The 16,267-nt window shown below is 41.9% G+C and overlaps 1 protein-coding gene across 15 annotated transcripts in view; it reads right to left on the reverse strand.

The window, feature by feature from the left end:
- ARHGEF9 (Cdc42 guanine nucleotide exchange factor 9) overlaps positions 1-16,267 on the reverse strand; it is a 407,314-nt gene that overhangs the window by 32,911 nt on the left and 358,136 nt on the right. For all 15 annotated transcript variants that reach the window (XM_008272701.5, XM_070067439.2, XM_051827736.3 and 12 more), the window contains 2 exons: positions 8,492-8,724; positions 2,545-2,674 (listed from right to left, as the gene is read on the reverse strand). In XM_008272701.5, coding sequence (XP_008270923.1) covers positions 2,545-2,674; positions 8,492-8,724 — 363 coding nt within the window. The remainder of the gene's footprint in view (positions 1-2,544; positions 2,675-8,491; positions 8,725-16,267) is intronic.

A 16,267-nucleotide genomic window follows, 5' to 3' on the forward strand; every position in this document is an offset into this window, starting at 1 on the left:
CAAGGGTCAGGTACTTCAGGAACTCTATAGTCCCCATAGCACAGCAGGAAGCAGGGATAATAACTGGAGCTAGGATAAAGAGACCCAGAATGTTAATGGAGTAAGCTGAAGGAAGAGCCAGGCCTTGATAGCAAGGCTTCCTGCTCTCCAGTCAGACACTGCTTTCACACCAATTGCTTGTGTGCCACCTATCCTCCCAACTCCTCCCAATCCCTCTTAAAGGATATTAAGCTCTGAAGAGTTCCCCTATGATTCCTCTTTTTCATTTGATAAGTGAAACTGAAATTATCACACAGATGCTTCTGACAGCTACCCTGTTTATTCAAATACCTGAGAAGCAAGGAGGGTTTCAGAGACAGCAAGCATTACTTCTTTCTCATGATTTGCAAGGGTTGTCCATTGTATTCATCAGCAATTTGGCAAGAAATTGCTCTCTCTCTCTCTTATTCTTTCTCTGCCTGTTCAGCTTCTTGAGCTGGTAGAATATACTTAGACGCTATACTAGGATATCATGAAGTGTCTAAGTCCTGTTGTTTTTTCTCCAGCAAGAATCTACCTTTACCCTGATGGGAATTTGAATTCCTCTCCCCAATGTGGTCTCAAGGTCTCATTTAAATATAGATGCTTTATTGGAAAAACAAGCCCTTGCAGTACCACAAAGGACAATAGTTGGGCTACAGGAGGCAGGAGGTTAGAAGAGAATATGGTGCAGTAATGAAAAGAACATCACACAGAGAATCAAGAGACTAGGTTCAAGTTACACACCACTTGCTTGATCAGGAACAGGCCTCTTTGCTTATCATTCTCTATCATCATTACAAGTTCTGTGAGGGTAAGTGAGAGTATGCCTGAGAGTATGTATGTCTGGACACACACAAGCATGGTCAGGATTGTAGAGTGAGTCCTCTAAGAGCCCTAGTGACTCCGGCATTATAGAAGTCTTTAAGACCAGATATAATAAACATGATAGATACTTCAAAAGCCTTAACCTCCAAAACATACCTATCACACCTTGCAGGAAGAAAGGATCTCTACAGGGGAAATCTTCCAGAGCTAGCAAGTTCCATAGGGATCACAGAGTCTGAGCAGGGGACCATGAGGCATTTTTTCTACCTACCAGTTGTTACAGACTGAATGTTTGTGTCTCCTCAAAATTCATGTGCTGAAACCTAATCCCCAGTGTGATGGTTTTTGGAGGTGAGGTGTTTGGGAGGTGATTAAGTCATGAGAGTAGAGCTGTCACAGATAGGATTAGTGCTCTTATAAGGGATCCTAGGGAGCTAACTTGTCCTTTCTGCCATGTGAGGACACAGCAAGAAGATGGTCATCAGTGAACCAGGAAGTGGGCCCTTACCAAACATTTAATCTAGCAGCATATTGATCCTGGGCTTCCTAGTCTTCAGAAGGGTGAGAAATTAGTTTGTTTATAAGTCACTCAACAGCCCAAATGGACAAAGACAAAAATTTAGATAAAGAATGGGTTCAGGGGGCAGGCTGTGGCATAGCGGGTTAAGACACTGTCTGGGGGCCGGCGCCATGGCTCACTTGGTTGATCCTCCGTCTGTAGCACCAGCATCCCATATGGGCACCAGGTTCTAGTCCCAGTTGCTCCTTTTTCAGCCCAGCTCTCTGCTGTGGCCTGGGAGGGCAGTGGAGGATGGCCCAAGTGCTTGGGCTCCTGCGCCCGCAAGGGAGACCAGGAAAAAACACCTGGCTCCTGGCTTCGGATCAGCGCAGCACCAGCTGTGGCAGCCATTTGGGGAGTGAACCAGTGGAATAAGGAGCTGGCTTTAGCTCTACACTGTGACCATAGGCCTAAGATTGCTGCCCTTCCCTGGTAGCATTTCCAGTCTCTCTCTTCTTAGTAATGTTAGCAGTAGACTATCAGATTACACAATTTTTCCTGAGAGGTTCTCTTGGTGGGTATTAAGGGAAGGTTTTAGGAATTTCAGCTACTGAAGGCTTCCAAAGTTTAGAGAAGTCATGGCTATTTGCAAAGGAATGGAAGGCTATCATGGATTATTAATAGAACTTGGTCTGTGGATACAGTAGGAAAACTGTCATGGCCTATACTATGTAAGCTTGAATAGACTTAGAAGATGTATCAAGATGAACTGATCCAACCAAGAGAAAAAGTATGTTGCTGTCCTTCATGTTTGGGAACAAGAAAACCAACCTCATCTTCTGTGTCTGGAAGTAAATCAGCACATGCTACTCATCAAAGTGTGCTTCCGGCAATTATTAAGTCCAGGACATGAAAGAATTTCGAAATGCATCAGAATCAACCCAGTTGTTTCCCAGCAATACCCTAAGAGATAAATCTTTGCTTTTTTGATGAAGTATTGCCACAGATATTTTTTCCGATATTGTTAGAAAGCTATTCAAGCACCAACACTTCTCAGTAGCTGGAAACTTTTGCTTCGATCTAATCTAAATTCTTTCTGTTCTACAAATCTAATTCTTCTTCCTACATTATCAGCTAAAATAGGAAGTTTTCACCAAGGTATTCAGACTCCCCAATGCCCCTGTGAGTAGAAGTCCTACCTCCCAGTCTAGGACAGAGGCCTGCCACTGGGCAATCTTGTCGATATTCTCCAAACGTCGCTTGCGTTCGTTGATCTGCTGAGTCACATTTCTCATGACAGCCAAAGCAGCTGCCACATATCTATAGTCACTGTGAAGACACAAAAGTGCAAGTTGGATGAACCAATGTTCCAGAGAATCAATGTGCTAGCTGACAATCCTAACATCCAATCTCCTTTTCTTCCTCTGTATCACAGTCCTGCTATTCAGATGACAATATATATCATCTAGAGTAAAAGACTATATTTCTTCTCCTTTGGTTAAGCAAGGATGACTATGTGACTACATTTTGTCCAACAATATGTAAATATGAGTGTTCAACAGGACTTCTGAAAAATCTTCTTTAAGGAAGAAAACATGCCTTTCTTTAGCCCTTAATTCTGATGCCTGGAATGGCTGAGACTCTAGTAGTTATCATGAACCATAAGGACAAGGTCTATATCCTATAGGTAGAATATCTGAAAGCTGGAAGGAGCCAGATCTTTGATGACCAGGGAGCCACTATACCAGTCAGAGACCTCCTAATTGCAGACTTATTTCATATGTAAGACATATTCTATCTTTTTCATACTATTTTTATGTCCTATCTTATATAACCAGACAAGGATCAAAAAGGGAATCTCACACATGGCACAGTCCAGGAAACATAATCATCTCTTTTACTTTCTACATCTAGGGCATCTCTGTTCAAAGTTACTATAAAATATCTCCACATTTCCTACTGCATAATATAAAAAAACAGAGTCGACAGACTCCAAGAGCTCAAATCTTAGTTTGGTCATTGAATAGTGGTGTGGCCTTTGGCAAGTCTCACTCATTCTCTCATTCAGTTTTCTCATCTGTGAAATGGGTAGAATTATGGTAAAATATATTGAGGAGTTTTTAACAAATTAAATACAATCATTCCATGTAAACTCTTTTAGTCTATGATAAATGATAGCAGTATTATTATTACAAATAAAACATTTCTCTAGTAGCGATATCACATGGGATACTTCTTCAGACTCCTGGTCCCAAAAGTATAACCTTCATCCCAGCTTCCTGGGACTTTCAACAGTATATGTGTTGAGGATTACACCACCTTGTACAGTTTTCACTGCTTTTCTTATCTCATTTCCAATCTAATGGCTCCTGTGGAAGGCAGACTGACAGTGAAATCTCAGCCATTCAGTGGAACTACAATAAACTAAGAATGTAAGAGGATGCATTATAGTTCAGTGTTACACCTTTCCTTAAAGATGCTGGAAATGCCTTGTGGTTATTAATATGCTTATTCTTCTAGCATGGATTAGAAAGGAGAAAAAGAAAATGCACAGGGAAGGAGTTTTAACTGCTAGGGCAGATGCCATGTAACTCCTTTTCTTAGCTGGCATTCATTGCTCCAAGCTGTGCTCTGCATACCTTTGAGGACCATGGCCCACAAATGCTGTTGTATTTTATCACCCTCAGGGACAAGTTGGTCACTATACTTCTTAAACGTTTTATTGTGTCTTAAGACAACTCTGTTAGGAAAGCCTGCTTTATTCTGAACCTTAAATTAATGTCAGTCATTATCAGTATTTCTTTTAGATCCCATTGCTAACCTGTACTGAGGTTATAACCAACTAATACTTACTAAGTCTCTTCTAAGCTTGCTGTACAGAAGCTGTATCTGTCTGTGCATGTTCTTTAAAAAATATTCTATTTATTCGAAAGACAGAGTTACGGAGAGAAAGCAAGAGAAATCTTCCACCCACTGGAACTGCCAGGGCTGGGCCAGAATGAATCCAGGAGCCAGGGGTCTCCTGCTGCTACTTTCCCAGGTGCATTAGGGAGTTGGATCGGAAGTGGAGCAGCCAGGATTCGAACTGGTGCTCATATGTGATGCTGGCGTTAAAAGTGCCAGCTTTACCTGCTGCACCACGTTACCGGCCCTGCATGTTCTTAAGCTGTAGATTTCTCAGACTCAACTGCAAAATTTTACATTTGTTCCTGTTACATTGCATCCTTTCAGTTACTTGCTCTAGCTTATGGAGGATCTTTTGGACTTTATTACATTGCTGAAGTTTCCATCTCTGACAGGACTGTCTAAGGCTGTCATTTAGATGTAATATACAGTGAGGACAGAACATCGCTTGCAGTGGAGAAGCTAGTGAAATAAATAAGTACACCTGCTCTTGGGGGCCATTTTTTGTTCTCTGGTCTCTTCTTTTTCTGATTTAAGGACATCAGTGCTTTAAGTTACTTTCTGGGAAGTATAAAGCTACACAGTCCAATATGGTAGCCACTAGCCGCATTTAGTTAAAATTAAATTACAATAAAATTTTAGTGCCTCAGTTGTTCCAGCTATCTTTCATAGTACCCAATAGCCACACATGGTCAGTAACCACTGTTTTGGACAACACAGATATAGAATATTTACATTACATTGGACAATGCTGGCATGTGAATTCTTATTACCCTCTGGCTTGACCCCAAGTCCTACCCAGCCATGGATTCATCACTGTCACCATCCTATAGTTAGCTGCTTTTCTAACTGCAACTAGAGTATGAATGCTTCTATCTCTGTCCCACTAGCTTTAGAAGTGGATAAAAGAAGAGAATAACTGTGGTCCAACCTTGATCCTGGTCAGAGGCCCTGGGCCCTCAGATGAGGTATGGGTCCTCATCTGCTAATGGAAAGAGTGACAGAAGCAAGATTTCTAGTTCCAGACATGTGAACTAACCTTCCTTTTGTGTATAGTCTTCCTTCTTGTCAGCTTAAGAAAGGTGGGGTAGGGGAAATATGTTACTCCTCTATAAGCAAAGGCAGTGTTATTCTCCATTTACAACTGTATCTAATTCTCTCCTTCCAAGGCTACTCTGACTGCCTATATTTCAGGCCTATTTATCTGACTAAGCCTCCAATTGTAGCAGTTTCTAACTGCCTTGAAACAAGCTACTTCTTGACATGCATGGTAGTACAGCTTCCTGAGGCCTCACTAAATGGGTTGGCTATGTCCTGGAGGTAGTGCTGGGCCCAACAGGTTACCCTGAGGATGGAGAAAGGTTGATCTATCTCGTCACTGCCTGAGCTATTCTCTCAACATTCTGGAGCCCAGGAGATGAGAACAGACAGGACCAAGGAGCCAAAGAGCAAGAAAGTTTTAAGGCAGGCCTTCCAGTCACAAGATAAAGGAGTATAGGAATTGGCAAATCCTAGGTAGATGACTTGTTCTGCCAGCTCCCACCAAACCCAGTAAAACCTTGTGGTTGCTTGACTAAGAAACTAACAAAGCTTGAAGTTGTGCTTAAAAATAGCCTTTCTGGGACTCTAAAGATCAATTATGCAATATGTAATATACCTAGTAATATTGTCAGTTAATAAGTATGATTTTTAGAAACCCCTGCTACATTCCATAGAATGGATAGGTGCAAAGTAGGTAGGTGAGGAGCTGTGATATAAAAACATTTAAAAACCACTCTTTGAATGTCTAGGTTTCAAGACTATTTGTCTGAAGGCTGTTTCTTGGTGATTTAGGTACATGAGTCACTCTTGCTGGTCCCTTAACACCATGCAATATAACTGTGGAGGTCATTTGGGCTCATGATATCACAGGCTGATAGAATTTGAATGCTTACAACAGACTGGCTCACAAACCTACCTGGGCACAGAGATTTCCTTGAGCATTTTGAAAAGATAAAATTCTCAGATCATTGCTCAGGCTTCATGTACCTGTGTTACTACAGACTTGCTCTGTATCTTTTCCCTTTCTAAGCCTTAGTCTTTCCAACCATAGAGAGAGACAATCTGACAAAAAGAAAGGTTTCTACTCTAGGTACCATATATATTTTCTATTTTTCATTTTTAAATATCTTACTATTAGTGGGAGGTTCTTCAATATCCTACAACACTTCACAAGAAAATATAGCTTTATAAGACTTGGACCTAGGTTCTGGCAATGGAATACATTAAATCTGCTCAAGCAGGATTTAGTCATCTGCAAATTTCAAATCTAATGAATATGCTCATTGACCCCCAGTTAGTAAATTACCTCAGGGAAGGGAGAACAGGGTCCTTCTTGACAAAGTCCTGCTTCACTTGTCTCCCTCACAGTTAAGAGGTCATGGAAGGCAGAGCTATCACTGGCCTTGGTTAATCACATAAATAGAAGAGTCCAGTGCCAAGGCATTTGAGCTAAAATTTGAAATTTGCCTTGGGCTCCAGAACCACTTAAACACATGATCTAGAATCTCAAAAAGAAGCAATTTCAACTCAAAAATGAATACAGGGATTTCCCAAGAAGTTTAACACAAACCAAACCAGCTAATCCACACCCATGGCCTTATGCATCTAGATCTGGAAACCAGTCCCAAGGAAACCAGGTGTTAAATGGAAGTGAGTAAATTAAGAATCAGTCTAGGATGGCGTCATGGCTCACTTGGCTAATCCTCCACCTACGGCACCAGCACTCCAGGTTCTAGTCTCGGTTGGGGCACCGGGTACTAGTCCCGGTTGCTCCTCTTCCAGTCCAGCTCTCTGCTGTGGCCTGGGAGGGCAGCGGAAGATGGACCCACATGGGTGACCGGGAGGAAGCACCCGGCTCCTGGCTTCGGATCAGCGCAGCGCCAGCCGTTGCGGCCATTAAGGAGTGAACCAACAGAAGGAAGACCTTTCTCTCTGTCTCTCACTGTCTATAACTCCACATGTCACATAAAAAGAAAAAAAAAAGGAATCAGTCTAAAAGCTAAATAAAATTGGGCAAAGATCTAGGTTCTTAATTCTTCTTGAAGTGTTTTTTTATTTTTATTTTTTATTTTTGACAGGCAGAGTGGATAGTGAGAGAGAGAGAGAGACAGAAGAAAGGTCTTCCTTTTTCCATTGGTTCACCCCCGCAGTGGCCACTGTGGCCAGTGCGCTGTGGCCAGCTTACTGCGCTGATCCGAAGCCAGGAACCATGTGCTTCTCCTGGTCTCCCATGCAGGTGCAGGGCCCAAGGACTTGGGCCATCCTCCACTGTACTTCTGGGCCACAGCAGAGAGCTGGACTGGAAGAGGAGCAACCAGGACAGTATCTGGCGCCCAGACCTGGACTAGAACCTGGTGTGCTGGTGCCGCAGGTGGAGGATTAGCCTATTGAGCCACGGCACCGTCCTGAAGTGTTTAGTTTGAAGAAGAGAGCTAACAACTAAGCTAAAGAATCTAAGATCAGGGATTTAACATCAACTAAAGGCAAGTCATAAAAAGTCTGGGGACTCTAGGTTATTAAGAAAAGGCAAAATTTGGGACAGCTGATTGTAGACCATTCCTATTATTGTCAATTATTCCCATCATGTACTTTACTGGTAGGAGATGAGGAGTATCATTTCCATTCAGTGTGAGGCAAGCTCCTTGGTCCTTGTTGGGTTGGTTTTCTTTAAAATACATTTAAAACTTCAAAAGAAAAAAACCTGTAGTAGAACTCTGAAGTCTATCTTTCCCCATTATACTCTGGGACTAAGGGAAAGACACAGTTGGGGTAAGGAAGAGGAGGCTTAAAAAGGCTAAAGAAGATCAGGAATATAGCTTTGCAGAACAACCTAGGATCAGCACAAGTTGGGTAAGTTTTTACCAGGGCATTTGAGTCCATCAAGCAGAATGGAATATGTAGTTGAACACTTACTATATCCGGATTGATTCTTTTAACTGAACTCAAGACTAAGGACTAAGTTATAAGCTCTCTGAAGATAGGTTCTAAGTTGTACAATAATGATGATGCAGACTTATTTTGTGTGCATACCCATTTACAACTTTAAAAGCAATTCTCAAAAGCAACTCCCCCCAACAGCCTTGTGAAGTAACGTATCATCCTATTTTCCAGATAGGTTAAGCTAGAAAAGGCAAAAGGACACATTTTCAATAAGCACCAACATGTAGAGGAACCTCACTCCTGCCTCCCTCAATCTCTTACCTGTGGTCTTGGGCAGTATACTTGAGAAGTTCAGCCAACTGTAAAGGATACTTGCAGATCTTCTGTACTGGAGTCAAAAGAAAACCATCGATAGCAATGTCAATCATCTGCTGCAGTAGGCGGCAGGCCTCAAAAAAGTGCTGGTAGCGGCTATCCTTCATCAGCTTGGAGAGCTCCATGCACGCATCCAGGTGGTTGTTACAATACTCAGAATATATCCAGAATCCATCTTGCTGTGGGCAGAGGAAAAAAGGAAAAGAAACAAATACTGAGAACCTCAAAAGAAGTCTTCAAGTAATGGAATGATCCTGTTCTAATGTAGGAATATTAGATTAAGAATGTCAATTATTCTTTTTAAAGATTTATTTATTTATTTAAAAGGCAGAATTACAGAGAGGCAGAGGCAGAGAGAGAGTCTTCCATCTGCTGGTTCACTCTCCAAATGGCCAGAACGGCCAAAGCTGGGCTGATCCAAAGCCAGGAGCCAGGAGATTCTTCCAAGTCTCCCATGTGGGTACAGGGGCCCAAGGACTTGGGCCATCTTCCACTGCTTTCCCAGGTGCCTTAAAAGGGAGCTGGACTGGAAGTGGAGCAGCCGGGACTCAAACCAGTGCCCATATGGGATGCCAGCACTGCAGGTGGCACCTTTATTCACTACACCACAGTGCCGGCACAAAATGTCAATTATTCTTAAATTTTTTCATACTTTAATAATAAAAATATCAAAAGAAAATATTATCTAACTAGATAAACTGAGTGCATATAGAAAAGCCAAATGAGTAGAAACAATCTGGAAATTCTAGAAAAGAAAGGTAATAAAGCCTAATGAGAATGAGATACAGCGTGGATCACTAGGCTAATCCTCCACCTGCGGCGCCGGCACCCTGGGTTATAGCCTTGGTTGGGGCGCTGGTTCTGTCCTGGTTGCTCCTCTTCTCGTCCAGCTCTCTGCTGTGGCCTGGGAAGGCAGTGGAAGATGGCCCAAGTGCTTGGGTCCCTGCACCCGCATGGGAGACCGGGGGGAAGCACCTGGCTCCTGGCTTCGGATCATCACAGCACACCAGCTGTAGCAGCCATTTGGGGGGTGAACCAACAGAAAAGGAAAACCTTTCTCTCTGTCACTCTCTCTCTCTCTCTCTAACTCTGCCTGTCAAAAAATAAAAATAAAAAAAAAACTCTGCTATTGAGTCATAAAAGAGACATATTAGAGATTCCACTTCTGGAAATGGCAGAGTAAGTTGTTTCACATACACCCTGCCACTGAGAACAGTTAGAAAATTTGAAAAAAATAGTAAAATCTGTATGGAAAATATCACATCATCCAGCACTTCAACTCATTTGCGCAAAATATCCCTTAAGAAATGTACCTTGAAGTTATGTAGGAATAAGGTCAATATTAATGCAAGTTATATACGAATGGCTAAAGGGGAAAATGTATGAGTGCATGTATGTATAAAAATGATGCAATGTTGGGCCAGCACTGTGGTGTAGTGTGTGAGGCTGCCATCTGCAGTGTCGGCATCCCATATAGGTGCTAGTTTGAGTCTCAGCTGCTCCACTTATGATCCAGCTCTCTGCTGTGGCATAGGAAGGCAGTGGAGGATGCCCCAAGTCCTTGGGCCCCTGCACCCATGTGGGATACTCTGAGGAGGCTCTGTCTGGGGAGTGAACCAGTGGATGGAAGACCTTTTCTTTACCTCTATATCTGCCTCTGCCTCTCTGTAACTCTGCCTTTCAAATAAATCAAATAAATCTTTAAAAAAATGTAATGTTAACAATACATGGATCTAGGTAAATGGGATATGAGTATTCACTGTACTTCCCTCACATTTCAACTTTTTCTGCAAGTTTGAAATTACTACCAAGTAAATCTTTTTAATATCCCTCAAATTTTTCTTATACATTGTTCAGTATTCAATAAAATAATTTTAAAAAATTAAAAATAACTGCTACATGAGAATACAAAACATGGGGAAAAAACAACAGGAATCACAGGCAACAGAAATTGAATGGCAAAAAAAATAAGAGAGTAATCACAAATATACCATTTTTAAACAGTGAAATAGTAAACAAAAAGAATGATGCACTATGATTAGGAGGGATTTACCCCAATTCACATCACACAATTAAAGGATAAAAATCACACAATCATTTCAATAGATACAGAGTAAGTATTTGAGAAAACACAATTATGATAAAAGCCATGAGCAAACTAGGAATAAAAATAAACTATTTCAATGTAATAAATGACAAACCAAAACTAATAAATTCTCAGTGGTGATATACTGAATGCATGCCCCTAAGATCAGCAACAAGGCTAAGATTCTGCCTCTTATCATTTCTAGTTAACGCTGTACTATATTTCTTGGCCAATGCAGTAAGACATAAGATAAACAGCATATAGATTTTTTTTTGACAGGCAGAGTGGACAGTGAGAGAGAGAGAGATACAGAGAAAAAGGTCTTCCTTTGCCGTTGGTTCACCCTCCAATGGCCGCCGCGGCCGGCGCGCTGTGGCCGGCGCACCACGCTGATCCGATGGCAGGAGCCAGGAGCCAGGTGCTTTTCCTGGTCTCCCATGGGGTGCAGGGCCCAAGCACCTGGGCCATCCTCCACTGCACTCCCTGGCCACAGCAGAGGGCTGGCCTGGAAGAGGGGCAACCGGGACAGAATCCGGCGCCCCTACTGGGACTAGAACCCGGTGTGCCGGCGCCGCTACGTGGAGGATTAGCCTAGTGAGCCGCGGCGCCAGCCAACAGCATATAGATTTAAAAGATGATATTATTATGTATGTATTAAATCATAAGAAATCCACAAAAATTAGAATTAGTGAGTTTAGTAATATGCCAGGATACACAATGCACAAAAGTCAATGTATTTCTTATAGCAAAAACTATAGGAAAATGAAAATGTAAAATACTATTTACAATAGCATCAAAACCCATTAAATACTCAGAAGTCAGTATTTAGGTAGAGGATATTGGCAAGATGGCAGATTAGGGAGGCCAGCCTTCCTTTCCTCTACAAAGAGGAACAATTCAACAGCTATCCATGAACAAAAAACAATTCTAGAAGAGTTTAGTAGTCCATTTAAGACATAGCAAGGGCCACTGTTATGATGCAGTGGATTAACCTGCCACTTGTGATAATGGTATTCCATATTGGAGCACCAATTTGTGTCCTGGCTACTCTGCTTCTGATCCAGCTCCCTGTTAACGTGTCTGGGAAAGAAGGAAAAGATGGCCCAAGTACTTGGGCTCCTGTCAGTCACGTGGGCTAACTTGATGGAGTTCTGAGCTCCCAGCTTCAGCCTCGACCTGGACCAACCCCAGCCACAAGTGAACTAGCAAATGGAATCTCTCTCTGTCTCTCTCTGTGTCTGTCTGTCTGTCTCTGTCTCTCTCTCCCACTCTGTCAATCTGACCTTCAAATAAAATAATCCTTAAAAAGTAAAAAACTCAAAGCAACACAGTGGAAGAAAAAAACAATAGCCATGCAAAAAAGAGTAGGAAGAAGGGTTTCATTTTGTCATTAACACCTCATTCTTCACGCCAGCCAGGCTGAGCATACAGAAGGAATTCTATGGCTCTATGCCCCCCTTGAAGGGAAAATGAGACTAAGGTAAACAACAAATTTCTCAAGCTTTCTGGGATACTGCCCAAATGACCAGCTTTACTTTTACTCCAACCAAATCTTTGGGGGAGGGGAGATTTGGCATAGTTGAGACATATGGAGACTGTGGGTAACATGGAAGAGAAATGGGCTTTATTAGTATCAGCCAGGCAGGAGAATCACTGAGACCCTCAGCAGATCTTTCTATAGGGAACCTCAATAGCTCTCATGGCCTCAGGTACCCCTCATAGCTTTCACAACCAAGGTTTCCTCCTCAGTGTTCACAACGACAGAGTCCAGTACCTTGTTTTGCAGTGGACTCTAGAAACTTTCACTGCTGAGAAAAACAACTGCTAGCAAAGCAACAACAGACCCCTGCAGCCTATGCCATACAGGTCCCCACAATATTTTTTGCCTTCAGTTTTCAGGGACCTGAGACATGTCTTCCCTTTCTCACTCACTTCCTTAAGCCAGAAACAGTTTTTGGACTGCTGTTGCACCTGCAGTTTCCCTAGTCCAGGGAACAAGTCCCACAGCCTTCACATTCTCTAGATCCCTGATCAAGAAGCCCTCTTCATCACCTGATCTGGAAGCTACCTGAGATATTCCTACCACAGGCACCCCAACTCAAGGATCCAGACCACCAGCCTTTTCATACTCTGAATGTCATGACACCACCCCCCTTCTCCCTGAATACATCTCAGTTGCTGTGTCTTTGGGTGCTCTGGCCCAGTAGCCCAGCACAACTACTATGTATGTCCAAAAACAGACTCAGGGCCATTCTCTGTGGGCTCTGGCCCCACAACCATGCACAATCCAAGCAGACTGATGAAACCAGATTATAGCACACTGATAGCCCTGGTCTCCACAGCTGTGAATACATAAATATCTGGCCTTATCATCCAGTGTCAGCCCTCATCACTGTGTTTACACCCATTACTGGTCCATGGAGCTATGCAGACATTGACATCACCAACTTGGACCTGCAGCTGTCCACAGATAGAAACTTGGTCCTTATAATTGGCCCAAAGTTGATCTCTGCAACCATGCTTCCAGATCTCATCACTACCTAGCAGTTGCCCTTAGCCATTGCCACTAACCTCAGTCCTTACCACCTTGAACAAACCCACAGCTGGCTACCACTAACCATGCATATGCTTTCACTTAGCCTCTCCAAGTAGAATGTGGGCACAATACTGATACTGTCTTCCAATGCTACTGGACCCAAAGGAACAGCTGAGAACCCTGCAGTTCTCACAACTATGGTGGGTTTCTTTCCCCAGCTCTTAGAGTCACCAAATCTACAGATCATAGCTGCCAAGCCAAGAAGACACAATTTTTCACACATTGAATCACTACATGGCTCCCACAAATAGTGCCAAATGACACTATATCTGATGTCACAGTATACCCCAGCATGTCTTCACAGCACCCCCCCCCCACTTTCAAAGGAAGGAATTACCTTATCCAAGTGAGTTCATAAAGTCTGGAAGAGATATCTGCTTATTAAAAATCATAGGCAACTTTGCAACACAACAAAGATCAAGAAGACTCAGGGACAATGACACCACTAAAGGAACACAATGAACTTCCAATAACTGATCCCCAAAACTGAAGATCCATAAACTGCCTAGGAATTTCAAACAACTGTTCTAAAGGAGTCCAGTGAATTAAAATAAAAACAAGGGTAAGCAGACAAAATCAGAAAACAATACAAGAACAAAATGAAACACTAAACAAAGAAAAATAAAACATTAAAAAGAACAAAACAGAATTTGGGGATCAAAGAATAGAATGAGTTTAAAAAATACAAAACAGTACTTCAACAAAAAAATTAGCTCAAATAGGAAAAATAAGAACTGTAAGATTATTTAAAATCTTCCAATCAGAAGAGAAAAACGAAAAAAATTAAAAAGGAATGAAGAAAGCCTAACAAGATCTATGGAACACAATTGAGAGTTAAGATTTGGAAAATTCAGGAGAACAGAGAAAGGGGAATTGGAAGTAGATCCCTGTTGAACATGGTGGTGGGAATGGGAGAGGGAAGAGATGTATAATTTGGGACATGCTCAGGCTGACTTGCCCCAAGTGGTGGAGTTGGAAGCATACCAGGGGATTCCAATTCAATCCCATCGAGGTGGCATGTACCAATGCCATCTCACTGTTCCAGGTGATCAGTTTCAGTTCACAGTTGGTCATGGTGAAGGGACTGGGAGTCAAAGGGAGCACATAGACAAGTCTAGTACCTGCTAATGCTAACTGATGGAGTAAATAAAGGGGAGAGTGATCCAACATGGGAAGTGAGATACTCAGCAGACTCATAGAATGGCAGATGTCCTAAATAGCACTCTGGCCTCAGAATCAGCCCTAAAGGCATTCGGAGCTGGCTGAAAAGCTCATGAGAGTATTTCAGGCATGGAAAGCCAAGACACTCTGGCAAAAGATCTCTGCGAGTGAGATCCCAGTGGAAAGAACAGGCCATCAAAGAAGGAGGTACCTTTCTCTGAAGGGAGGAGAGAACCTCCACTTTGACTATGAGCTTGTCTAAACAAGATAAGAATCGGAGAACTCAGAGGGCTTCCATAGCCTTGGAAACTCATGACTGGAGCATAGGGAGATTACTGATGCCATAGACAGGAGTGTCAATTGGTAAAGTCAACAACAGGAGTCACTGTGCACTTACTCCTCATGTAGGATCTCTATCCTTAATGTGCTGTACATTGAGATTTAATGCTATAACGAGTACTCAAACAATATATTTCACTTTGTGTTTCTATGGGGGTGCAAACTGTTGAAATCCTTACTTAATGCATACTAAACTGATCCTCTGTAAAAAAAAAAAAAAAAAAAAAAAAGAAATTATCAATTCCCAGCTTGACTCTCACTGGGATTAAACATGACAATAGGTCTGCTCTGATTTCATCATCATTTTAAAAAAATCATCTATTATTTTTCACTTTATGTTTCTGTGTGGGAGCAAACTGTTGAAATCCATACTTAATGTATACTAAGCTGATCTTCTGTATATTAAGATAATCGAAAATGAATCTTGATGTGAATGGAAGGGGAGAGGGAGTGGGAAAGGGGAGGGTTGTGGGTGGGAGGGACGGTATGGGGGGAAAGCCATTGTAATCCATAAGTCGTACTTTGGAAATTTATATGCATTAAATAAAAGTTTAAAAAAAAAATGTCTGAAAACTTCCCAAATTTAGGAAAAATATGAAAAGTCAGGCAAAGGAAGCCCAGAGATCTCAAGTCAAACTTAAGTAATAGAAATGTTCATCAATACATATTGTAAAGGCTGGCGCTGTGACGTAGTGAGTAAAGCCATGGTCTGTGACGCAGGCATCCCATATGAGCACTGGTTTGAGATCCAGCTGCTCCACTTCTGATCCAGATCCTTGCTAATGTGACTGGAAAAGCAGCAGAAGAGGGCTCAGGTGCTTGGGCCCCTGCACCCATGTGGGAGACCTGGCAGACGCTCTTGGATCCTGGCTTCAGCCTGGTCCAGCACCAGCTGCTGTAGCCATGTGGGAAGTGAACCAGTGGATGGAAGATATCTCTCTCTCTCTCTCTTTCTGTAACTCTGCCTTTCAGATAAATATATAAATCTTTAAAAAGACATACTGTAATACAATTATCAAAAATCAAAGACAAAAATATCCCTGATGAATACAGATGTAAAAACTCACAACAAAATATTAGAGAAAATTGAATCCAACAGCACAGCAAAATGATCATACAAAATGATAGGTGAGATTTATCCCAGGGATGCAAGGACAGTTCAACATTCAAAAATCGAGAAATGTAATAAGTCACACAAACACAGTGAAGAACAAAAGCATACGATCATCTCAATAGATGCAGAACAAGCATTGGATACAATTCAACATCCCCCCAAGATAAAAACTCAACAAATTAGGTGTAGAAGGAACACATTTCAAAACAATAAAGACTATATATGAAAAGCCCATGAACAATATCTGACTGAATGGGGAAAAGCTAAACGTGTTTCCCTTAAGAACTGGAATAAGAAAAGGATGTCTACTTTCACTATTATTCAACATTATATTATAAATAAGCAATAGCAATTAGGGAAAAGAAAGAAAGAAAAAGCATGCAAAATGGAAAGGAGGACATCAAAATACCCATGTTTGCAGATGAC

Source organism: Oryctolagus cuniculus, chromosome X (genome assembly GCF_051225735.1).
Source record: "Oryctolagus cuniculus isolate XC-2025 breed Fujian yellow rabbit chromosome X, ASM5122573v1, whole genome shotgun sequence".
NCBI classification, from domain to species: Eukaryota; Metazoa; Chordata; class Mammalia; order Lagomorpha; family Leporidae; genus Oryctolagus; species Oryctolagus cuniculus.